Source organism: Falco naumanni, chromosome 8 (assembly GCF_017639655.2).
Source record: "Falco naumanni isolate bFalNau1 chromosome 8, bFalNau1.pat, whole genome shotgun sequence".
Taxonomy (NCBI): domain Eukaryota; kingdom Metazoa; phylum Chordata; class Aves; order Falconiformes; family Falconidae; genus Falco; species Falco naumanni.
Genome location: NC_054061.1, coordinates 48,660,248 through 48,687,124, shown reverse-complemented (window position 1 = coordinate 48,687,124; position 26,877 = coordinate 48,660,248). Strand labels below are relative to the sequence as shown.

The 26,877-nt window shown below is 40.3% G+C and overlaps 1 protein-coding gene across 1 annotated transcript in view; it reads right to left on the bottom strand.

The window, feature by feature from the left end:
* Window positions 1–580: 580 nt before the first annotated feature.
* Window positions 581–26,877, bottom strand: part of UBE2E3 (ubiquitin conjugating enzyme E2 E3) — a 58,743-nt gene continuing 32,446 nt past the window's right edge. Inside the window, exons 4-6 of the mRNA XM_040604488.1 lie at window positions 5,146–5,278; window positions 3,230–3,377; window positions 581–2,148 (exon numbers count right to left, since the gene is read on the bottom strand). Coding sequence (XP_040460422.1) covers window positions 2,051–2,148; window positions 3,230–3,377; window positions 5,146–5,278 — 379 coding nt within the window. The 3' untranslated portion in view covers window positions 581–2,050. The remainder of the gene's footprint in view (window positions 2,149–3,229; window positions 3,378–5,145; window positions 5,279–26,877) is intronic.

Sequence of the window (26,877 nt, the reverse complement as noted above, 5' to 3'; positions counted from 1 at the left end):
TAAAACCTGTATTTTTATACCATAATATTTTATGATAAATATCTGTAAATTCTGTAGGCAACACAGTTAATGTGTGAAATACATAGTTTGCTCTTCACTGGAAAGTCACTGGAGTGGTGTACGAGCACCGTGTCACCACGAGTGCACTAATGGTCATCAGTGAGCAGACTTTAGGTGTCCAGCCCAGACGTGATAGCCCCTTGTTTCTTTGCCAATCTGTGCTATTTCTCACACGTCCAATGACATAATGAGAAACTCTGGTCACCTTCAGCAGTGATTTCCAGCACTTCATCTCCTGGCATTTGTTACCTGACTTAGGCATATTCATCTGCCAGATCCCCTGTTTCTCATTCCCTTTTGCACTTTATAACCTGAACTCTAAAGCTATCTTGTAGCTACCAAGAGAGACTGGCTTCTAGGTTAAGATATTTGGGATACACAGTTCTTCAAGCCACCTTCAGGAATCTGTAGAAATATTTAAAGTAGGGTGGACAATTCATGGTCAAAGGTTATGTGATACAAAAAACAGGGACCTATATAGTGATGGCTAACTTCAGATCTAAATCTTTAACATTTTTTCTATTGCTTTAATATTTAAACAACATTCAGTTTTCATATATTAAATGAGCATCTTACTGATGGAAGTGCTACATTATCTCCAAAAACACCAGGTAGTAAGGGGGACTGTAAAGTTTAAAATTAAGTGTATTTTTAAAAATCATTTAAAGGGTTCAAGTCTCTTTTTTTTTTATAATCAATATTGTGACTGGCAACCTATAAAAGCTTAAATTATAAAACTATTAGTGACTCTACTTTTTAAACTGTATGTACTATAAAGCTGTATCTTTGTTACTTACAGATGTTACAAAATTTCCAAGCCAGAAAGTGAAGGGGGGGAAACATAGTCTAAAAGTTTTACAGATTTATTATTCACTAACAAAGGTTCATTTCCCCCACAACTGTTTTTATGTCATAAAAACCTGATTAGATTTATTCTACTCCTCTCTTTTCTGGACAGATGATACAGTGTTCAATCATGCTTTGGAAGACCATTTTCAATGGATAACTGTAGTTCTCTAGATCAGCAAGTCCGACTTGCTTTACTTAGAAACAAAAGCACCAGACTATCTCTAACTTGGCCCTTGTCCTGCAAAAAAATTTTTTGTAGCAAGATTCAGGCAGTCTGTTATGAGAGCAGGACCAGCCCTGAAGCAACCAGCTACATTAACTTCTGGAGTAAGCATGTGCAATGCTCTCATTCCAACTTGAGAAAGAGCCGAACAGTATTAAATTTAAGGAAACTGTAGAAATGACATTTGTTCTGTTAAAAACAAAACAGGGAAAACTTAAACAATCCACAGGTGTGCATTAAACATTTAATAGCAAGCCTTTGCTTATGTATATTAATTTAAAGGTTATCCACAGGGATCTGTGATACATTGGCCCTGCCTTGTTACTATAATTAAATTTATTCAAATATTAATTTAAAATAGGAAAACAAAGAAACTACTCCTTGGGGAACATGTTTATTGTGTTTGAGATGATACACTGGGTGCTCTCTGAGCTACAAAGGGAAAAAGGAAATCCTTTCATTACAAACTGACAAAGGTAAAAGTTAAAACAGTTTTCACAACAGCATGTACCACATATTGGAAATAGATCTGGGTTTAATACAAATGACATAATTCCTAGTAATCTACAGCTACCTTTAATAACTTCATACAGATAATGAATTAGGCTAAAATGCACTATAATATTTGGTTGACTTCAGGAACAGTATCCTTAGTACATCACAAAATACATTTTGATATCCCAAAGAAGCAAGACTTGCAAGTAGGCATTTTAAACATAACTAATCTACAGCTACAAATTTCTACTCTTGATAGCATTTACCTTTTTGGGGGGCAGTATCCCAGTCTTCAAAAGGATAAAAGCAGAGTAGAATCAGTATAACATATACACAGAAGTCCGTATTGTAAAGGCTATAAAGATTTGTTGCACACTGCAAAGTTGCCTTCTGCACCTTCACACTGCACAAGTAGTTTGTCATTTATGTTGCATATCTCTTGGTCCACTGTCTGGCTATCCTGTCATGTTCTGCTCTGTTGGTCAGGTACTGAGTGGCTATGCTTCCAACCAGAGGGTCAGCTGCAAAAGGCAGGAGAAAATGCATTAGATGCCATACCAGAATAAAACCAAACCAAACCAAACCACACACATGATTTAAAACACGGGACCTATTTCAAAATAGTCTTTGTTAGGCCAGAAAATGCTGTGAGGTATAGCGGGGCTCTTATACAAGACTTTCCGAGAGAAAGTACACAAGGCACAATGAACAGAAAAAGAGAAATGGAAAAATCTGTCATGGTCATATGCATATTAACAAATCTTGCACCAGCCAGGTGCCCTGCTTGCACCCCTTTGGAAGGGCCGCTGGGCGCAGGGGATGCTCAGTGAGCGCCATCTGGCACACCCCTGTCACAGTGCTGGACAAGACTCATGTACATTAGAGTATCAGGACTGTAGGACATACACCGAGGGGATTCAGTCTGCCTCAAGAGTCACCAAACTTTTACATCGTAGCGGCTAATCCATTTCTCCCTGATCATTACCAGTATTTCGTAAATGAACGGTTATCTTACCACTACTGCTCAGTTCCTGCCCTGACCACCCGCAGGCAACTAGCATTCATTTCCTAACGACACTAGTCACACAGTTGTTGTGGAAAAACTGCTGCTTCCAGTGGAGTTCCTCCCCTTCCAACAGGAACAAGAAACTCAGAAAAATGGAAAAATCTCTCTGAACACTGTCCCACCCACATCTGCAAGATTAAATGTTTCAATTGCTGCCTTAAGAGAAGGGACTTCCTGAGGCCCCTTCCGATCTGCAGGATTTGTGAGTTTATAACTCAAAAGAACTTTGCTGCTTTCCTAGATTGACCGCTCATTAGCTGGAGCTCCTGCAATACAGACCTTCAATAATATCAGCTTATTTTTTCCACCATATCTTGGGGGAAAAATGGGCTTAATGCTATTTGCTTTCTGTTGTGCCACAGGAGTGAAAAGTGCCATTAACTGGGGGACTGCACCCAAGCAGGCGTGTTTCATACCAAATTTAAAAAACCAGTAACTTTTATTTAATCTGCATAGAATCAAATATACAATTACATTCCATGGCAACTAAGTCACAGGACTAACAGTGGATGCTCCGAAAACAATCAGCTCCTTACCTGGGTTGCAGTCTGTCAGAAGAGAACAAATAGACAGCAGAACCTTTGAAATAGTCAAAGCAGGGCTCCAGTTGTCTTTCAGGATATCCAGACAGATGACTCCCTGACTGTTGATGTTGCAGTGATAAATTCTGGTACGGAAAGTAACCTGGAATCACAGCATAAGAGACAGAAAGGTCATTCAGTGTTGCCCAGCAATGCTGCCCCTTGACTCTAAGCAGCAGCAGTGTCTGGGGTGCTCCCGGTTCTGCAGAGCTTCTGTGGAGGCAGCTCCTCTGCTCATTTTCTGAAACACAATTATTTCACAGAAAAGTGTGTATTTACTGTAGCCATGGCTACCTGTAAGAAACCTACCATGGAGATCCTTGGCACACAAACTGCTTTCACAGAGGCCCTCTATCTGTTACCCACAAAAATTAGGACCTACCTTGTAATGCTATGTGCTATTTAATGAACATACCAAGCATGTCAAGAACGATCTAATGACAAATGTAACTTTACTACCATTTCTGAAGGTGAAGAAGTAGACAGAATTTGGCTGCATGCGCAATACTAGTTGATCTTCTCCTTTATTTCAAAAGCCTAAATACAGACCGTGAAAATCAATATTTGAAATCAGAGTATTGTATTATTCTTGTTAAAATTAACAATGAAATCTTTGCCTTACCCTTCATTAGGCAGGACATAATATACAGCCAAAACAGTGCTATGACACTAACACCATCCTTGTTTTTAAATTATTTCAGAGTAGTATCAGTAGAGCATGTAAGCATTATTCTGCACAAGTAAGAGGTTAGAGACATTTCTAAGTGCTTTAATTATATAAAGACAAAGAGATGAGGAAATTTTTCTTTTTCTTACTGAAGCAGGGGAAAAAATCCAAGATGTTTTCTGAAACTACTGAAAATTCAAAAATGATCATGCTCTAAAAAAATTCTACAAGATTTTCAGGAGGAATTGGTATAAAACTCTGTAGCACTTCATTTTAACAATCTTAACTCAGAGAGTATTAAATTTTGTGGGTTTCAGAGAAGCGTGAAATACATAGAGAGTTTATTACACTTTATGCTGTAATCCTTCTGGGAATTGAAAAACGTGTCTGATTTATGGTAACAACATTATAGCCACAAGAGCCGTAAGTTGTAGAAATAGAAAGTATCGGTCTTTGCAAATGTCAGCAGCGTCCTTTCTGGTGACTTGGTCAACAGTTGTCATTTGGCCTTAAGGGAGGGGAGAAAGGAACAAGCTTTAACTTCTTTGATATCGGTTAGAAATTGTAATTTCTTACATGTCCATACTATTTCCAAACAAGGAAATTAAATTTTAGTTTAAGTTAAGGTTAGTTTCATTTAATAATAAGAACTTCTGCTTACAAATATTATCAAAGAAGGTTGTTTATCTTACCAGTAGTAGACAGATTGACAATTTACAATAACAGAAATCATCACAGTATTACCCAATTTGAAGTCACAATATAATACTCCAGTTGTCTATCTAAATTTACTTTAGCTTTCTGTTATTTTGCTAAAAACCATGTGAAAATAAATAATATAGAATCTGATTCATAACAGAAAAAGTTTATTATAAATATATTTTAGTAGCTGGAATGAGAAGCATAAGTAGGTCTTGCACTGTCTTCTATTGAAATTAAAAATTCTTGAATCTTAACTATTGATCAGAATTATCATCTCATTTATCACTTGGTAAAGCTTGGAAAACAGTATTTACTGTGGTAATCAGGATATAAATTAGACACAGGATTTTTCTCAAACTGCCAGCCAAGAGTTTGGATCTTGTCGTTTTCAAGAGACATAAAGAGATCTGATATTCAGAAAGGAATAAGCACTCACTCCTTGCAAGTTACATTTTTCTCACATGTGGAAAAATGACAAACACAATAAAAACCTTACCCTTACCTTTGGTGGCTTGAATGGATAGTCAGATGAAAACGTGATATCCAGGAAAAAAACACCTCCTTCATATACAGAACCTGGAGGTCCAAGTATAGTAGATCTCCATTCGTAAATGTTATCCCCTTTAGGACCAGCACTGTGCAAAAAGAGAGAGAGAGAAAGAGTCAGGTGTTACCTTTGAGAGGGGTGTTTTATGGATTTCCTTCTACATTCATTTTGTTTAACACAAACCACTTGCCTATCTTTAACATCTGCCTAATTTCCAACTGGTTTCAGGGCACTGAGTGTTTTAAACTGGCACGAAAGCTGGGCACTCCGCTCTCCCATTGGAGATACAGCAGTGAAACAGCCTGACAATGAACTGCTGAACTGTCACTGTATGAAACATACCCCCAGATCTGCTTTCTCGAGTATGGGGTTGCTCTGAGCTTCTACATCATGCCCTTCTGATGACATCACAACCATACACAAAAACAGTTGAATATTTCGACCGCATTCATCTCCTCCAGGCATTAGATGAATCATACTGTCAAAAAAACATGACCTACACATATATTGATACATATCCATTGCCACTTGCTTCACAGGGTAAAGCGAAATGTTAGACCTTGGGCAGGAAAACTGGGGATGGAAGAGACAGAATCAAGTAACCTGGAATTGAGCTTCTTACAGCACTGTCAATCCAAATAACTGTTTCCTTCAGGATATACTTGTGTTATGCCTCCAGAAAATCACCATTGAGACTACTAGCCAAAATAGTTTATTTTAAGAAGTATGATACTGAATGTATTTCTCACTAGGGGAAGGGGTTATTGCATCATTAATTATTAAAGTAAAGCTTTAAAGAAGGGATAATGAACAAGCATTTTCTTGACCTCTGAGCTATCACAATTAATGCTATTATCAAGCAGTAACCATCTAACCTCCTCACAAAAAAATCAAAGCACCATCTTATTTCTGTAAGCAAGTCTCATGAACCTAACCTTCCACAAAAGGTCCTGAATCTGAGCTGCCGAGATCAAAACCGACTGCTATGGAAAACACCTCCACTGAGCTCACACAGGTATAGTGGATTCATCACATCAAATCACAGACTCAGAGAATCATTTAGGTTGGAAAAGACCTTTGAGATCATCAAGTCCAATCGATAACCCAGGACTGCCAAGTCCATCACTAAACCATGTCCCCAGGCACCACATCCACACATTTTTTAAAACACCTCCACAGATGGTGACTCCACCACCTCCCTGGGCAGCCTGTTCCAGAGGTTCAACACCCTTTCAGTGAAGAAATTTTCCTAACATCCAACCTAAACCTCCCCTGGCGTAACTTGAGGCCATTTCCTCTTGTTCTGTCACTTGCTATCTGGGAGGAGAGACCGACCCCACCTGCCTACAGCCTCCTTGCAGGCAGTTGTAGAGAGCATTAAGATCCCCCTCTGAGCTTTCCCTTTTCTCCAGACTAAACCACTCCAGTTCCCTCAGCTGCTCCTCATAAGACTCGTTCTCTAGACCCTTCACCATCGACATTGCCCTTCTCTGGACACGCTCCAGCACCTCTGCGTCCTTCTTGAAGTGAGGGGCCAAAACTGAATACAGTATTCAAGGTGAGACAAGCCAATACTGTGGCACTGTAAAAGATCCTTTCAGTTCTCCCCACCTCGGCAGCCTCCCAGGCACCACCTACATCTCGCAGATACATGGGGAAGCGCCCTCATCCCTAGGAACAGGCGCTGAGGACTGTCATCATATGTGATTGCACACGAAGCAAGCAACAGGGCATGGCACCATCAGTAGCCTGGGAGTCTGTGGTTTCTGGCATTGCTCGACACTCAGAGGAGCCTCCCTACAAGCCCTCCAAGTGTTAAGGCTCTTCCTATGTCATGTCACCTCATGTCTTTGTCATACATTTGTCCACAGTCTGTAACATGGCATGTTGGACATTTATCCTTACCATGCAGCCACATGTGGAGACACTCACCACAGAGAAGGAACATGAGCAGTCTGCACTATGCATCTGCAATTCCTACACCAAAAATTCAGCTATTTTTACATTAAGATCATATTTGAGAAACAACCAAAAGCTGATTTTGATTATGAATTCCCTTTCAATTCATTACTTTCCAACATGTTTTTTATCTTGAGGACGTTTCATGTACCAAATGTTTAAACTGTTGCAGGCCTTTCATTAAACAGGACAAAATAATCATGGATTTTGGCTAACATTGTATTTAATTAAAAACAAGAACATATTTGATGGAGCTGTAGCTATCTTCCTGTTGCCAAAATGAAAGTAGGTAAGAACATTGTGCTGGTCTCCACAGTACAGCTAGGGAAGAAAAACAAGAAGTGCTGTCAAAATAAAGTTTGCGTCTAAAATCACTGATTTTACCTTTCTCTTTGCAATGCATGCACAAAAGTGGAAGAAAAACAGTGGAAAAATTTCAGGGAAATAAGGGGAAATCCAGAGGCAAGGAGGTCCATTTTCAATGACCTGTTCATACCCTCAGTCGCTTCAGAAGAGAATTCTATTCATGCTCTCTAAAAAGCAATTAGTGTAAGAACTGAAAATATTGGGGCAATAATGACAATATTTAAAACCCACGCAGGCCACTGAAAAGTTTTAATTAATTCTTCACATTCATCAAGCTTACAGCTAATTAGTATTGTGCTTGGAAACCAAATTTCTATGGAGCAATTCCATTTCAGCATTAGATGTCCTAATGACTGTTTTACAGTTTAATGCAGAGGTTAGTGCTCTTGCCTCATGTGTCAGGTACCTTTCTTCCATACACCCCTAACAGCTGGATGCAATTCAATCAGATTAATGAAACAGCTACATTAAATTAGTGACATATTTCAGACCAATGAATCAGTCACAATTAAACGTGGCACTAGTCCGGTGCCAAACTATCTGGTAATCACTCACCAAGTCAGAGCAAGGGCATCTATCAGCTAGTAGCCAGAAGCTAAGTGCAGTAACTCTATGCCTGTCTGCTATTCTCTTCTATGCTACCACTAGCAATATATAAAAGGACTGGGCTATAATATGAGAAGGGAATTCCTAACCTTGTAAGAGAAAGAAAATGCTGTTTGAACTCCTTCCTACTCCTGAGAAAAGATCGCTGCAATGTCAAAAGTAACACAAAGCTGTAACGATAATTACACTCAGATAAAGGACAAATTTGTTAAATTGAACAATTTCATTACACCTGATGGAGATTTGTGAAACAGCTGAAGTGGTGTCTCACTTCCAGTGGTGTAAAAGATACCCCTGCTTCATTAGCAACATGAAATCCCCCACAATTACTACGTTATTGGTGTGAGGAGACAGGAGATCCATGAGCAGGTACAAGACACTACACTTGGCTTCTACCACCTGCATATTTCCATTGGGGATCATCCTCAGCCAGCTATACCCCACTTTGGCTTTTGTATACATACCAAGGTAATCCTTTTTGGAAGTAAACAAATCCACACTCTCCAAGGCTCAGCAAAATATACCAGACCTACTCAGGTCAGTCTCGGCCTCTGCAATGATTTCCACAAGGACAGGGCAGTGGGGTCACACCCACTTGGGCAGCTGCAGAGGAGAGCAGAATGTGCAGTCCTGCCTCAGGCAACACTTCAGTTGCTACCCAGCTGGAAGCGACTGCCCGAGCCCCCCTGGAGTCACTGCAGAGCATCCCTCAGTGCTGCAGAAAGCCCCAAGCAGGGAACTGCCACTCCCTAGTGCAAATCTATCTTCTCTGTTCCTGCAGAGGACAGCAGAAAACCCAGGCTGAAAACTGGGAATAAGGAAGCTTTGCTCTGTCCGCAATGTTCTATTTCACTGATACACCCAGAAGAAATACTCTTCTGCTGTTGGGCACTAAAGAGGCTGGCGTGGGAGGTGCTTCTAGGGGCTCTACTAGAACTCTTTATTCCTGTAAGTTCTCCCGCTATTCAAGAGACTCACTTGCTTATTGCAAGCATGGGCTTCAAGCATCTTACCTTAAACCCTGAGAGCTGTGTTGAGTAACAGCCTAGGAATCTTTCTCACAGTCTGCCACACTAGACAGAATACCCCAGGCAGAGTGCTACAATGGGGAATTTCCATGGTCTTCTTCCCTTTCCATTTTGCATCACTGAAAGACCCAGCTCCTTCTGACTTCCTACCATGGAATCCATATGGACACAAAATCCTCCATTATTCTGTCCTTTAAAACACAAAATCTTGATGAAGTAATGGATCTGATGACAACTTCAGTGTTTTAGCCACACAGCATACATGTGCAGTTCATTGCTACCAGCCTGCTGCCCTCCTAAATTAGTTTACAGAACACCACAAATTCAGTAAAGGCACCAACAGTATATTCTCAATAAAAGAACTGCTCCATTATTTTTTTAAAATATGGGCTAAAAAAAAATCTTAGACAAAATAACAAAGCAAATTAATTGAAATGACAAAACATTCTTGGCAAAATTAAGGGGGTTTTACTTCATACATAAAAGCATGATTATTTTTTCTTAATAAATTAGATAAATTGACAGAATAGTTACCTGGCTACATCTGCTTCCTAAGTAAATATTCATTATGCTACTTCACGAAGGGATACACACCTGATCCAGGTAAGTCAAAGGACTTATAACCATGCTCTATCTAAGATAGTCTGCTGAACAGATTTAATTCACAAGTGTGACTTCAGATGGTGAATTTGAGAAGAAACTCTAGAGGCCCATAAGCTCACACCAGGTCCTTTAAACCTAAGTCTGCTAAACCTTGGCTCTCAGGTTTCACAAAGATGAAGAACAACTTTTCCAGCACAGCGATATGAGCATTCACATGGATGTAGCAGCATTCGTATCAGCAAGAAGTCTGTTAGACTCCTGATGCAATGGTTACAGAAATCAGAATTCAGCATTTGTTACAATTCACTAAATAAAAATGCATTAAAGCTGCCCATATAGAACTAGCTGCAGGATGAGAAACTAGGACGAGAAATTTCCAGTCTACATGATGCTAGTAGCATGCTGCCTTCTGCACTTGCTAAATGTGCTTCTATCAACAGCACTCCTCTGAAACACAGGGCTCTAAATTTGGTGACAGAATGCAACTTCATAGTACTGAGACTGTGATAATTAAGAAAAATGTTGAAGGAAAATGTAATTTAGCTAGATTTGATGTTAACTCTGTGTTATGCTTTGTTATGAGAAACAATTTGGGGCTGTAATAGGGTATAGCTGGGGGGATTTTAAAAAAATCTGGTTTTTAGGAAGCTTGTTGACAGTGAAGTTTGTCAGACTCTAAAACAGTCTTATGAGAAATGTCATTGGTGCCATAAACCCAAAGGTAAACACTGGCCTATATCCCAAGATGCCCATCGGGGTGCCTACATAGTGACTTAAGTGGTGGAATATTTTCCTGCATTCTCCTCTCAAGGGCCCCACCCTCAAGGTCTGACACCCAGGCAGGCATCACAAAGGCAGCAGCTAACGAGCCAAATGGGGTACCTGGAGTGAGAGTTAGGTAAGGAATGAGCCCCCTCCCAAATGAGATTCAGCAAAAGTAAAACTCCTAAAGCTCTTCTTCGCAGACTGCTCAACCACCGTAACTCTGTCACAATGGTATAATTACAATACTTTTACAGCAATGTAAGTGAAGACAGTGTTTTATGAGAGGAGCAAGGTATCTTTTTTTATTTTTCTTAATTCAAGTGAAGGTACTAAAGAAAGGAAGAATGAATGCCCTCAAGTATGTTCCACAACCTCATGCTTGAAAAGTCCACTTCACAAAGCTACATAGTGAGTTTTGCAAAAGCCACAACACAGCTTCAGAAACTGAGTTTTACAAATCCTGCTGTAAGGCGCTCAGCATGTTACCAGCATGAAAGGCGCTGTTTTGGACAGCAATATCTCAGCTAAAGCTGTTGGATGATGTTCTAGTTCAGTACCGTGCCACTAGAGGGTAATGGGGCTGTAACAGATCCTACTAGCATATACAAGTCAGGCAAATACAGATCCCATCTGTACGGAGTCTGCCTGCCTCACCATCTAAGCTTCCGAGCTTGATGAACTCCTCTGCAGTGGAAGAAGAAAGCCCCAGCCTCACGTAACTCCAGGTTATTGCAGAGGCGGAGACCATATCTACCATACAGCGTACCTAGTGCAGATGCCAATATTCCCAGACAATCCGGGTAGAGAGATCAGTGACCCTCTAAAGCACAAGAAGCATCTAAATACTCCCTAATACCAAGGTACTCCATCTCCCTCTGGTGGTACCCACTTTTCACTGACTGCATGGAGAGCTTGGCTCCTAGCTCAAGCCTCTAGGCTCAGTACTTAAGAAAATATTCCTCACCCTACATGCACTAAGAAAGGGTTGTGTAGCTTTGTATCCACATGCTATCCACTGGCTTTTTATCTACCTATAGATACCCACTGCCATGCTGCTCGTAATTAAAAAAAAAATAATCAAAAACCAAACCACAAAAAAAATCCCACAAGGAACCAAAAGATCTCTGTCTGGTGCAAGCTGTCTCCAAGTTAGTTCAGTATTACTCTGTGAAGCCTGGAGAGAGCCCAAATCACTTATCAGTAGTTGTATTTTAATGTTAAACACAGGAATGGAAAGATGCTCAGATTATTTTCCTGCTTTGATATTTTCAACATTTTGAAGCAAATTTATCCATTACCTTTTTTTCTTAATCCTCTTTTCCCTATCATGGAGGTGCTCTTTTATTTTTGGTTACAGAGTACAAGGAAAGGAAATTAACATTAATTAAAAGACATACGTTTGTGGTTTTCAGCCCTGTGACCTTTAAAAACTGCCAAGCATTGACAGCAGCTTCCATTTTCTTTCAATGCCTCGTTTACATGGCTTTCTGCAGTACTCATTCTCAGGGTTGATATTGTCAGCACCAGTGCCCTAAGCACCTCCACTGACAGAATTTGGGTAGTACATCCTCTATACACAGAAAGTGTACTGGTTTCACTAGCAAGAGCCTTAAGTATAGCCCTAATTTTTGTATTACAGCATTTTTCTAGGGTTAGACACATGTGGGTTTACTACAGCAATATATCAAATCCATATCGAAAATGCTTTTTGATAAGGTACTTAGTATTATTAAGGTTTCCAGGTTATGTGCAATTTCCCACAAAGAAAAGTTTCAGTCTATTGTGTTCTTTATATAGCTAAAACTGTTCTAATTTTACTTGCCACTGAACTATCTGCTATGTCTGTTTGCTGAAAAAGGTTATTTACTGCTTCTAGCAGATGCATAGAGGCTCTGTGTAACTGAGGATACGCAGACTCTAGTGCACTGTACAAACCTTTGCTTCTGTCACTTCCTTAAAGTCTATCATGCCCTTAAGACTGAAATCTAGAAATTACTGCTGAAAAAAAAAAATAGAGCCTATTTTTAACTCGTGGATCCCCTGCTAATTCAGCTGGTTGTAAAGTAGTGCAGGACTTGTGCCTGAAGCCATGGTTGGATGCAACAGTAAATTCAACTTGAGCGCTCTGCCTACCAGATCAAAAGCAGCGTGGCTACTCAAAGCAAAGTGCTGGTCCAACATAAAGTAACCTGGCCAAACCGTACACATTCTGAAAATGTCAACGGATTAGCTTTGTAACACCAGGATTTATGATTAATCAGGTATCAGTTGCCCTCTTGCAGCCAGCATAAAGGGGACATAAACTTCAGATTGCACGGTCCAGCTTAGAAATATAATCATGTGGCTGTATTTGGCTCATGTCAAATTGTACCATCAGGGGAACCTAACCAAGTGCAGATCTGCTGTTAATCACCCTAAAGAGAAAGATGCAATATTACAGTGTTTTAGACAAAACCTCCAGTGCTAAATTTGCTATCGGTAGAAGAATACACACTGTTGTTACTAAAGGAAGCTGAGTAACAAATCATTTGATAATTCCATCAAAGCTGTACTATGTAGATAACCCAAGTAATATATTTCGGGAAGCTGACAGTTTTTCCACTGCCAAAAGCCCCATTAAATTAGTTCATTGCTACAATCACTCAACTTTACTTTCCTCTTTGTATTCCTACTAGTTCCTAGGACCTTTCTTGCTGCTGCTACAAGTCTGCTTAGGTTCTCTCCGTCTTCCAGAACAATCATAGCCAATTATGGAGACAGAATTCCTGTCATTTTTCTTTTGAAAAATAATTATTCCCAGAATGTAGCTTGCTAAACCACAACAGAAATACTGAATTTAAACCAAGTAACAAAACATATCAGATTGTTTCTTTCTATGCTTTTGACAGAGGAGTTGTAAATATATACTACTCAGGCAATACATAAAATGTTTACCAAACATGAGTTGGTTTTAAAAACAGAGAAATCACAGGACTCACAGGCATGAAGAAAGTTTGTGATGAACATTTCGTCTATTTTTAATATCGAAATCTGCATAGAAGTCCCTGTCACATGCCTACACTGCAGAAATTATCCATGCTCCCTATTAAAACACAGAGCGGGACAGTCAGTAAAGGGAAACATTTCTTGCTACATCACCATGTGCTTATAATAACAAAGCCATAATTTACCATAAAATAAAAGACTAGCATCCTGTCATCAGTATTGAAACACTAGTAGTACTAGTGGCAAAATGTGTGCTATTTTCTTAGTGTTGGTATGAAGCTCAATTTGTACTAAGGCCAAATCAATTTGCCACAGAAATCTGTCTACCAGGTATACAGTTCATGTTTCCTTCCACTCAAAATTACTGATGAACCTGTACTTAGCGAACATGGCAAATTTTGCTTTTCTTCCATGAGAGAGGATCCTTCTCGACTCCCTAACAAAACAAAACTCATTTGGCATACACACATATTTTATTCTTCTGTATGTTATAGCCTCCATACTGATGTCAGCAATCCGTACTGAAAGGATCACACGGTACCTGAGAAATCGCGCCGCCTTAGTTTAAGGCCTACAAAGACACAAAATGGAGGCACTCAAACACAAGATCGTTTGCCTAATGTCATCCAGAAAATGTGTGTGGTGGAGTATGACTGCAATGTAAATCTCTCAAATCCCAGGCCTTACCTTACCTGCTGGGCTGAGATTAAACTATTAGTAGCTCATTCAATAGTTCTGTGGCATCCACGTGTTTTAGACATCAGTCCCCTCCATGATCCACTTGCAAAATCTTCACATCAAAAAGCCAAGTGATTCTGAGAAATCCAGTTGAGGACTTCATACCAATATTTTCAATTATACTTTTACATGAACAAAGAAAATCTATTAATTCAAACATCCTCTATGCACACACTTTGGATGAAGGAAGAAAAAACAGTTAAAACAATTAATTTCACTGAAGGATATAAATAATCTAAAAAGACCACTGGCTTTAAAACTGTAGCAGACTTATAAAGATTCATGCCTAGGAACAATATCTGGGCAATCTTCAACAGACTGAGCATGCAAGTCAACGAGAGTTGTTCAAATGAAATCCCCAGCTATGAATCTACACAAAATACCCAAATATCAGGCAATTTCAATACTGACTGATGTATTAAAAGATCTGCCACTGCTCTGTGGATTACATTTTGTTTTTTAAGGATTGCATCTTCACCAAAATCTGAAAGGAACTCCACCTACGAACAGTGCTTTTCAGGACAGAAAGCACATTAGGAATTAGACAATCACCACAGTCTGACAATGCAAGCCTAAAGGCAGGCTCCGTGATTAAACTTGTGAACGGTATTAATGTTGTGGAAATACTTCTTTCCAATATCGTAAAAAGAGAAAGTGCAATTTAGTGCATACCATTTATTCAGATACTTCATGAAGGACCAAGAAAGACAGACTTATTGGGAAGCCACCTCCACTGAAATGTGGGTGCATCGAAGATGAACACCCAACACTCCTGGTGCCACCACAATAGAACCTCCTCCTCTGGGATGTCCAGGATTTGGCTTTTCCAGCACTTCACAGCAATATAGCTCCAAGCTGCCTTCCCCACCCTGTGCCTTGCTCCCCCCCCCAAATCAGCTTTCAACTTCAGCAACAAAGTTACAGCTTGGCCACCCAGAGATGGAGAAAAGGCAAACCGTGGGTCAGACAGCCTGCCTCCATTAAACCACATTAGCGCTCTGAGTAAGAAGCACCTACTTAGGTATTTAATGGTCTTCAATGCATGCATATTAGTTTCATACTTTTAGTTGTTTCATACTAACTTCCTGAATGTTGCCCTGCAGCAAGCACTCTTAAGTGTTTTCCCTTAGATGACATAAGTCAGTTCTTGGATCACTCTTCCTAACCTTCTAGCATAGGCTTTCTTTCAAACGTAATTCTATTATTACTTTTAAATACTTCCTTGCTCTTGCCTCCATCCATTTCCACATCGAACTGTACAGCCTAAAACCCCAGCAAATACCATGCCACAGCTCCCCGTGTCAGATGCATAACTTGAAGCCAAAAACTTTTGATGGAAATCTCTGTAACTAGGGAAAGGCTCTATTTCTCAAAAATAAAATTGACCTTTCCTAGTTCATACACAAAGACCTTCCCCACCTCCCGCACAATAAGGATGACTTCTCAAGTCTGGCTCCTTTCCAAACATTGTTGGGGTCACTACATGGCTTTTGTCACTAACTACTTCATCTGAATTCAAAGAAGTTAGCTGTTTTGAAGGGGTGTGAATCTGGTTACCCAAAACCCAAGAATCCTGTTCAGTGTAATGGTGCATATCCAGAAGGCCTGTCTTTAGTACGGTTCCCACACTGGTTAACAAAATTTCCTACACTGAGGACTGATTAAATGAGATTTTCACTTTTTTCACAAGATTCATGGTCTGAAATGATCTTCATAATTCTGGCTATGGGCTTTAAACTCTCCTTAAAGCAAAATGATGACAAGCTTCACATTCAGCGCAGGGGAGGAGTTGTTTTGTTGACAATTTTTATAAATTTTATGTATTATTTGATACTAGCTTTTTAAATTTTGCACTTTTAACAAAATAATTCTGCAAATAAGGTTTTGCCGATCTGAATATATAAAGCAAACCTCCAGGGTATAACACATTCCAGCAGACCTGACTGCAAGGTGACAAATACTGTCCCACAACGGATTAACCCCAGCAAAACCAGCCCTGTGCCCCCCCTTACTCCTTCCCCTCCCTTGACACCTGCAGTGGTACTTGTGAATACATATACTGAATTGCTCTGTGGTGCTGAGCAGGTTGAGAAGTAATGAAGGATTGCTGTCAGGCTGCCTGGGCTCCTGGAAGCAGCACCTGGCTGCAACTAGCATGGATGCCAGCATCAGCACAAGAATGGGAGCGGGAAGCCGCAGCAGGGAGTAAGGCAGAAGTTGGGGGCTGCAGCAGCTCAACCTGAATTGGCTTAAAACATGCTGGAATTGTACTCTGCGAGTGCAATTCTGGATACACAGTGTCCTATTTATCAAAGCAGAGGCTCGGGATCCTCTCTCTGGCTCTTTACGATTCCACTCTATTTAGTACGTAAGCTGGAGAGTGACCCAACGTTAGGAGCAGTAACTGTCCTGTACTGAGCACGAGGCAGACTTGATTCAAGCGCTAAAACATTAGCCCAACAATGTATGTTTCACTAGTTGAATGTGAATATTTGGGGAGTTTCAAAACAAAAGTAGTTGAGGATAGGAATCTGTTTTGTATAATGTAGAATTGGAGACAGCTGAAGCAACACTTGGCGCACAGTATATATAAATATAAAAAAGCCCTTGTGTATTAAAAGCATTACAAAACTGTGAACACCAGCTTTAGCTCCAAAAGCACAGTAATTCAAAGGAATGGAGAAAGTATCATGCATACAAATACACAGAAATCAATGTCTGATATGAGTTCATTTTGTTCCACAAAAGTGTACTACACTAAAGAAAAATGTGAAAATAATAATCATTCCAAGGGAAAAAAAGTCAATAAACATCTAAGTGAAACAAGTCTCACTCAGTAAAATCTGTTTATTGACAAGCCAGCTCCAGCCCAACTATTGCTCCCTCTAACAATGTTAATTTAATGAGTAACTCTTCCAAACGAACGTTCTCTGTGGAGACAGCTGTAGCATATGGAGCAGAAGCTGTCTGTGTTGGCCTTGGGAGCAGGGCTTTGTACCCTCCTCTAAGACAGCTGCCACTGCTCAGGATGAGCTAAGAAATTTGTGACCCACACAGAGTTTTGCTGTAGGGTTTGGACCACTGGTACCAGTGGACTAAGGTATGCTGCAACTTCATTCCACCTTTTTAAACATCTGTCTGTTCAGAATTATTATTAAAAAGAAATGTAACTTCCCACACAGCCCAGATTCGAGGCAGCTGTTAGGAAAGCGGCAGTTTACTGCCTGCAGTAGGATACAGCAATGCAGACCTCAGGCAAGGCAAAAGCACGTGGGCAGCACCGACCCCTTCCTGGGTGCCAAATCCTTCTTTCCAGTAGATCAGGTTGCAACACCAGTTGCACTGCGTTCAGGAATTAGATACCACTACAATACGGACACAGGGTGGCTGTAATCTCCAGAAGAAAAGGCTCAGACTGTGTATGGTTTTTATTTGAGACTATAAGCATGATTTATCAGTGGAAAGAATACACTTAATAACTACCGTTGCAAAATTCATCAGGTTATATACAAATTAGGTATAATCTCTTCCAACATGTCCTAATATTATATATTGATACATAACTCTACTGCCCTCGTATTCTCAGTCAGTTATAATTTAGTGAATGCCATTAAGCACACATTTGCTTACATTTGCAATCTAGAGAAAATAATGTTCTTTCTGATAACTAATCTCAATAAAGCTCTTTCTTTACTGCAAATGCCTCATTTTAAAGTACAGCACTGCTAGAAAAATTAACTTAAGACAGGCTGCCTGCTCACTGTACTTAACAAGATTCTGAGCTGAAAGGATAAACATATTTACTAGCAGTTAGCCTGCTGGGATTGATTACCTATGTTTTGATGACTAATATTTAGAATAATAATAATAATAGTAATTATTAGTAGTTGTAAATATGCATTTTTTATCTTAACTATTTTTACTGCAGATGTCTAAGACAAGATCAATATCCTGTTTTCAAGACAGAATAATGAACACGATGGGCAATGACATGCTAAAAGTGACTGTATAGGTAAGGGGCAGAATGGGGTACAGAAGCAGTCTCCCAAGTCTCTGACCAGCCAAAGCACCAGGTCTCAGCGATTCCCATTCAGTGCTTGAAGGTTCAGATGCCTGAACCTCAGAAACCACACAAGCACACATTATCCTATAACCAGGGCAAAGATAGGTGCTCCCAAGAGACACCTTAGAGCACAAATCGAAATGGAAAGTTTTCTTTCTTGTTTAAATCTTCTTTAATGAAATCTTAAAAATTGTGCTGGAAAATAACAGTAGCAGCAGTAGTAATAGTAATAACAACAACAATAATGGTAATAATAATGAAAGGCTCAAACCCTGTGGCCTGGCTCTGGGTCCCTTGCACCCGAGCACACCGCCGGGAGAAGGTTACTCAGCAGGTGCCCAGCTCTAACAGCAGTCCCAAGCATCGCCGGCATTTTGGGCCGGGCAGGGGGAGGTAACTTCAGCTGGTCGCACTCCAGCAATTCCCAGCTGTCGCGCAGTCCCCAGGGAGCGCAGCAAGCTGGTGTGGGGTAGACTGGCAGATTGGCTCAGGCACCGAAAGTCATTAACAGTTCTTTGATAGCTTGTTCCCCCTCCCCCACTGCACCAAGCAAATGCCAGCAGAGGAGACAACCTTGCAAAGGGAGAGATGCTGGGCGCGGGTTTTTTTGTAGGAGGCAGTTTTCCAAAGGGGCACCCTGAGACTCTCCAGTAGCCTACTGATAATTTATCAGCACAAAGATCTAGCTTTTCAGGGTTACGCTTCGTCTCCCTCCTGCTCCCCCCTCCGGTGCAAACAGCAGCAGCTTACACAGGGCAGGACTCCATAGGAGCTGGAAGCTAATTGCCAGATGTTTTATAAATCTTTCCAGTCTGCGCAACTTCATCCAGTTTGCGATGCTTAACATCAACTCTTTTGGAACCTTTTCATCCTTATTTTTGTGCAACAAATTTTCAACAAGCCAGGAGTTCTTTGTTCTCTCCTAATAAAACAACCTAAAATGTTAACAGTTCATCATGAAACTAATGAACTAAATGCACTTTTCTGGACATCTGAGCACAAGTACAGGCATTTCCAGATATATGTGGATTATTAATTCTGGCAGAAGTCCTTTGGGCTGTTTCTTTAAAATAATTCTTGAATTACAAAAATGAATAAAAACAATGGTTGTAAATTATTTACGTTTTGCCAAACATATGGCCACTCAAATGCTGTGCTTTTTGAGGCCAACTTACATGAAAATCTTAAAGCAGGCTGTAAAGAGAAGTGGACCAAGTCAGACATTAGCTCAGATTAAGCTGTTCTGCCCACAAAATTTTACTCTGAATAACTGCTAGTGGCAATGCAGAGATACCCTGCAGAGCGTTGAGCATTCAAGTCTACAATCTACATGAATGGAAGCGATTTTCAATTGCCTCCTCTTGGGGGATACAGTGAAAAAGATGAAGAGTGACGAGTTATTCGGTTGAGTATTTCTGCTCCTGCAGTACCGCTGACACAGGAGACTGTCAGTTCTCCCTAACCTATTCCAGTGGGATCCATACCAAGTAACCATATGGATTTAGCATGAAGCAGGAACACAGACCCTCACTCACTTGAATCCTCCAGCTGGCAGAGTTGAGAGGGGTTTGAACAACCACAGAAAGCTGGTAACATCTCTGTAGGAGCAGCTGATGGCAAGGTGAATGCCTGACCATGCTCTGATTGTGCTATGGAAGGAAAGATGACTCTGAACTACCTAGCAAATGTGTCCTATGCCCAGGGCCAAGAAGAATGGATGATATATAACTTTTTACTAGCTGTATAGAGGGAACGTCCTATTGTTTTAAAAGGTTTTAAGAGTTGCTTTCTTTAATCCCCTTTGGCCAAAAGAAACAAGGCAAGAACTTTCACCTTGGGCAAAACAACAAGGCTGCTGGATGACACCTACTCTGGAAAGACTCTGTCATGACAAACTGGAAGCAGTACCGTCACTTTTATTTTTTACAAACAACCCACCCCTGTGGATGCTGCAGATTACATGGTGTAAAAATAAACTTTTTTCAGCACTCAGTATTAAATGTATTTAGATGTATGCATTTTGGATAACAAGTCTAAAATACACTGCACTTCTCGGTAATTGAAGATCATCTGATAGAAATAGCATCTTTCCCCCCTTCAAAATACAAACTTAAGTACTTAAAATATTGTTCTCTACAGATTATATGCACAAAAGCATTCAGGAAACATCAAGTTTATACAAACTGCCACTATAGAAGGCACAGCTATGCCCCAAACCAAGTGACATTTAAATCTCAATCTTCATTTGAGCTGCTGTTGCAAGTAAACACTAGTATTTGCTACAAAACCTCTGTTCCTAAAAAGAAAAGCGGCAAACAGAATCAGTGGCTGTGTTCATGTGTGGACAGCTATGCAGGAAGATTATGGTTACATGAGGCTCACATTTGGCAGGTGCAGAATGACATCATCCCTCCATCACCCGCACAGCCACAGCTCCCAAGCAGCAAAATTCAGTGAAAGTGGACTGGACCCTTCTACCACCTCACATCCCTCATGCCTTCAGAAGAAAGGAAGCAAGAGGCCTCATTCATTCAAAAGAATTCAGGACAATGGGGTAGAAGAGTTGCCTCCAGTTACAGAAGTGCAGCTGCAGCACCTGAAAGACAATGCCTGAACTACATGACTGTGATGAACTTGAGGCCCATGTGGGTGTGCCGTATGAGAGCCAAAAGTGTAATGCTAAAGCAGCAGCAGTGGTTTTTTTTTCAATCAGACTAAAAGCATAAACTGTTTACAATATATTCTAGGAAAGGAAGTACCGCAAAATCTGGTAGCATTCTCCTGCTGAGAGTCAATGCTGAAGTGATGACACCAGTAATTTCTATCTGACTTTTTCCATGTGCTTTTCTTGCATTCAGCGGGAACAGTCACTCTTGCCCACTCTACAGAGCCCATCCTAAGCTTTTGTATATTAAAGATAAAAGATTTACACTGTTTTTCTCCAGGGCACTTGGCTCCCCATGCTATCCTGAATGCCTTAAACACTTACGAGTACTTCTTTTCTTTAAATGTTAACAAATTTCAGTCATTATTACAGCAATTTTACAAGCCTGGCTTTGTGACAAGATAAATTTCCTAACATGCTCTGAAACAGTCAATCTACAACACTTGCATGCACCTCTCAAACACTTCAGAGCAGGCATCTCCCTTTAAAGATCTGCCCTGGAGAGACCTCCGGCACCCGGCACAACCTCATTAACCACTGATTCATCTGAGCCATGGAAGAAGCAGCAGTCCACCTTCAATACAAGACACTAAACCACTTGAAGGTATAAAGACAGCGATTAGCAATATAAAGTGGAGCATATCACGTAGATATTTTCTTGACAATGCTTCTTAGCCTTCTTTCCATTTTTAAAGTTTTATACATACTCTGCAGATTGGCATTTCTGTACTGCTCATATCAATGAAGTGGCTACGCCAAGCCTTCCTACGAGCAAGAATCACATTAGTCACTTAAACATCAATCGCCTACACAATCATAAACTAATCCACTCAGCTCAATTATACTGCAGTCACAAATCCTGACCTGAACTGCAGTCCAATGAGGGGAGAACTTTGTGGAGCACAGAAAAGAGAGAACTCACCAGACTCTGGGAAGCGGGTGCTATTGGGATACGCCTTGGAAACTCAAGAATCCTCCCAGGCAGCAGGTATGGAGCAGAGAGGAGCCATCTCTGAAACACCTGGGCTTTGAAAATCTCTAATGCTCTGAAAGTCAAGCTCCACCATGAATCCATCTAAAAGCCAGGAGGCAATTTTGTTGGCACTCCCAACAAAGTGCAGCCTGACAAACAGGCACAGGCTGGATTTTAGCTTCTGAACAGTCTCTAAGCACAGCCCCAAGCAGTGTATCATGGAGTGAAGGTACAAGGTGAAGTGTGGATAGAGGCTGCATACAAAACAACATGGTACACTCAATATGCCAAACACAAATAAACCAAACATAGCTGTCTATATGGCATCAGAACGCATCCAACAGAAGAATAAATCCCAACCTGCAAACACTGACTTCCCCCTGCCTTTACCTACTTGTCTGATGAATTTTGACAAGTTAGGTCCACAAAACTAACGTATTACTACTGCAGACTGTACATTTGCAGCCTCCTTATAGTTCAAAATTTCAAGCCCTTCTATATCTTCCCATTCCATTCATAGCCTTCTCGACTTCCCTTTGGAACTGCAAGGAAAATATATGTCTTCCGCTAAAATCTCAGCCAGCAGAGACTAACCAGTTCTCCCAGAATGCGCCTACATTTGCTCTACCTCCCTCCACCTGGCTAGATTGAATGCCTCCCATCCAGCTGCAAAGAGATCTTCTCCCTCTTCCGTTAAATATGCCCCTAGTACTCCAAACTATTACTCTTCTTACAATGAACACGATCTTCATCTTATGAAGACAAAATTCCTTTTCCTTGACAATCTAACAGACTCAAGGAAGAAATATTAATTATAAATCACATAGTTATCTGCTTCATATCTATTGAAAATATTCATCAGACAGGCAGCAATACTTAGGTGTCTCTCACCATTGCCGATTCCAACACAGATTGAATTATTGGACTCACTCAAACAGGAGAAGTTTTGTTTATAAAACTTTTCTAAGCATGCCAGAGATAACCATTTAACAACCAGAAACTACTGAAAACCAGAGTTTTTTTTTTAGTCAAATAAATTTAATGATCCTCTTTGTGCATGGTAAAATACTTCTTAATTGGTTTAAGGTTTATGCATGTTGCATAATAATACAGAAATAATCTATCATGTTTTTACTATAAACTAAGTCTAAAGAGGACGATACACTACCTCTAGCTGCTTACATGTTTATCTCAAACTACTATATTGACATCCCCTGTAGTTACCTGAAATACTTTGGTCTGTTAACAGTGCTTCTATTTCTACTGTCAACATTTATTTCTCCTTAAAAATCTTTCTTTTCAATCTAGAAATATTTCAGTAATGAAGACTAGACATAGAAAAGGAAAATTATAAAGAAATACTAGAGCAGATTGATTAAATATTCATACACTAGGAAATGCTAAATTTAAACTTATACATGGTGACCTTAATTCTAAACTCGCCTACAAGTTCATGAAGTTCCCTTTAACTACTGACTATACACTCTAACTTTTCACAATGCTAAAGACACCACCTTTTAGTAAGACAAATATTTTCTATCTATAATCTATAGTGCAAATTGTCTATACTCAGCTTTCTGCCAGTCAAAAATATCTAAATACCAGAGAACATCTACGGCTCTTACACTGAGCCAAGTTCACTACTAACACATCCCCCTGAAACAACTACGAGGAAGACAGTTCCGCTGTTAAAATGAATTACACGTTATATGATCATTAATCTTGAGAGGAAAGAAAAAGTCATGTAGAATACTGTTGGGTTTTTTTTTCTAGAAAAGACATCAAACTAATACCAGTGTTATATGTATGATGCAAATATAGAAGAAAAAAATATTACAGGATGTATTAAGTGGATATGAAAACGTAGGCCAACATAGCAACATCAATTTGCGAAACAAACAGTAATTTAAAGGGACTACAAGGACAGGACAGTTGTACATGCAATTTTAGAGATACTGCAAGAAGCTGCTTAATATAAAAAAATGCATATGTATAAACATTCAGATTTGATAATCTTTTACACTTGGCCATTTGTAATGTTATCCAAGCGGCAGCAGCAGCTGCATTCCTTCTGAGCTTAGTGCTCTGAATCTTCATTTTTTGTAAGAAAGCCGAAAAATGGTAAGGCATAAAAACCCCTCTGACTTTCACAGTAAAATCTCAGCCAAACACTCTGAAAGTTTGTTTGCTTGCTTGCTTTCAGTCCATTCAGACCATTACATTTTATACAGTTGTCAAGCACAAGGCTGTTTTCCTGCCTCCTCCTTTCTTCAGCTACATGACACTGCTGTTACATTTCTGCAACTTACAGCTAAATCAGAGCTTGAGACAACACATGTCAATACTCAAATACCCACAAAAATGACACAGGATTGAGAAATTTATTCTGCAGAACCCCAAGAGTGAAAATTACTTTAATCTGTAAAGAAATAATCTCATTTTCCCTCTATTTCAATAAATAAAACTTTTTTCATTTGTTCATTTCAATTTGGAAGACATAAACAACAGAAACATTTGCTTGATTTGGATTTAGTTTTCTCAAATGCTTTATTTTTACTTTAGCTGAGGACCCAGATTAAAAATATATCTGTATTACTGAAGACCACAAAAAATTATGCCAGCAGCGGCATCTAATCCTATCCTCTCCCTGATGGACAAAGTTCTTAGTCAGCCTCAGGTTGAATATCCCAGTCTGACAGCATAGAAACACCCACAGAAGACATATTGGCAAAAGTACCCAAAACCCAGTTAAAATCTACAAAACCATTCTCAGGGATTTCTACACAGTTACCAAATCATGACCAAATCCTTAAGAACGATCAGGCTCCAGCAGCAGAAACAAGCAACCAGTAAGAGCAAGAGCAGCAGAAAAACTCCACCAGCACGTGGTGCACATAAATAATATGGACGAAGATTAAAGTTGCTTTTCCCAAAAAACGCCTCAGTGCCACCACGCTGCTCTGCTCTGGGAATGTACACCACACCAGAGGCTGAGGGAGGCACGAGCTGGCCTTGTCTGTGGCGACTCCATGAATGAACCCTGGAACAAGCCAGCTCCTGTCTGAGTTCAGCATCAATTCATTTCCCCGCCTGGCACATGACAGGTAATGCTAAGGAGGAGTGGAAGCTATCTATAGGGTGGTTATTGATCCAGGCCTCTACCAGCTGGACAGTGCCTGGGCTGTGCCCTATGCCATAACTGGGAGGAGTTTTCAGAGTCAAACACCACCTCCAGACTTCAATGGATCCCACAGCTGTTTTAACAACAAAACCAAAAACCCACAACAACAAACCAGAAAGACCCAACGCTCAAAAACTAAACCCTCAAACTCTATGTGGTTGGTTTTTTTAATCGCACTTTTCTCAGAAACACCAAAAATAATCTCTGCCAAGGTAGGGAGTAATTTCCTTATTTGACGAAGTAAACAAGACTATGTCAGCAGACTCACTGCATCCCAAGGGACTTTCCTCAAATGAAGGTGCTTGCACAGGATTTTTAAGACAGAAAAGTCTGGCTGGAAAGGGGTCAGGACAGTTCCCTCAGCCTGGGGGCCTGCCCACACATGTCCTGCACCAAAAGGATGGACAGGGTGCCCTATACTAAGTCAGTCGCTGGTCTTAGATGGGAATACCTGTGGGAGGAGAGGCTACAGCTATCTGTCCCGGCAGAAGTACTGCACACACAGCAGCATGTGACTCCAAGTCTGAAATTTGACTCCAAGACAACATTCAACTTCTTTTCTGATGCTGGCGCAATGTTAACTTTTGAAACCTAATTATGAACATTGAAATGTCAATAAACTCACTCCACTGTCAAACTGAAACATGTTATCAGGCAGGGATTTGTTCAGAGCCAGCAGGGATACACCTGGCATGTCCCACTCCTCTGTTGGTTTCAGTAGGGCTGTTCCAGAATGAACACGTGTTCAGAAAAACTGCAATACTCTGGAACAGCTGGATGCAATCTTGATTCTTACTTAGGAGAGCAGCGTTCAAAACCACGTCCAAAAATGAACCAAAAGCTGAGTGCTCAGGCCCAGACTCAGAGGGGGAATTCACATGACTGCTGAGGAGCTGTCAGCAGCGGGTCCGTGGGAACTCGTGGAGAGGAGCGGAGGGAAGAGGACCATTTTCGCGGTGGTTAGAGCAAGTCAGACAGTGGCTCAGTTCTATTACCTGGGAAATGTTACAAATGTCAGCAGCAAGTGGTCAGTTAAAAGGAGCCTTAAAATGATAAATGAGCTCAGCGTAATACACTGTATTACCTCTGTTCCTAAAGAGATAGAGTTTATGCTGGCTGGAACAATTTTAGAAACATCCCATGCGGAACATATTACAGGAGGATGTTCTATTCTCCCCTTTCCTGAAGATTTACCAGAGACCTCAACTAGCTCTCAGGAAACCAGGGACGATCTAGTGGAAGAGCTGGTTTCTCACAACTAGCCACTGCCTTTGTCCGTCTGAGGAGCAGGTTTAGCTCTTGAGCTATTAATGGCTTTTAGTTGCAAATCTGAGAAATGTGCAACAGGGTGAGAGGAGGGGAAGGCAATGAAGACCAATGAAGACCCAAAACTCAGAACATTTTTCTATTTAAATGCTTTCTGAATAGATGTTCCCCCAAATTTAATGGAGGAGGTAGAAAAGATTTCGGCAAAGCTATTTTAATCTGTAGCTTTTCACAGAACATATGTAGGGTATATACTGGTTAGTATATTTAGTCAGTATAGGAAATATTTTGCTGGTATTAGCTAGGCAGAGCATTATTAAAATGGACAAGTGTACTCAATCCCTTTGAACAAATTCTGTTCTCAGCCTCATCTGAGGCTTGACCAATGTCACTGAAGTTAATGGAGTTGCTTTATACCAATACACTATATTATATTCTACACTAAGAAACACCAGTAAGATTTACTTCATCCAAAATTCATAAAAAGAC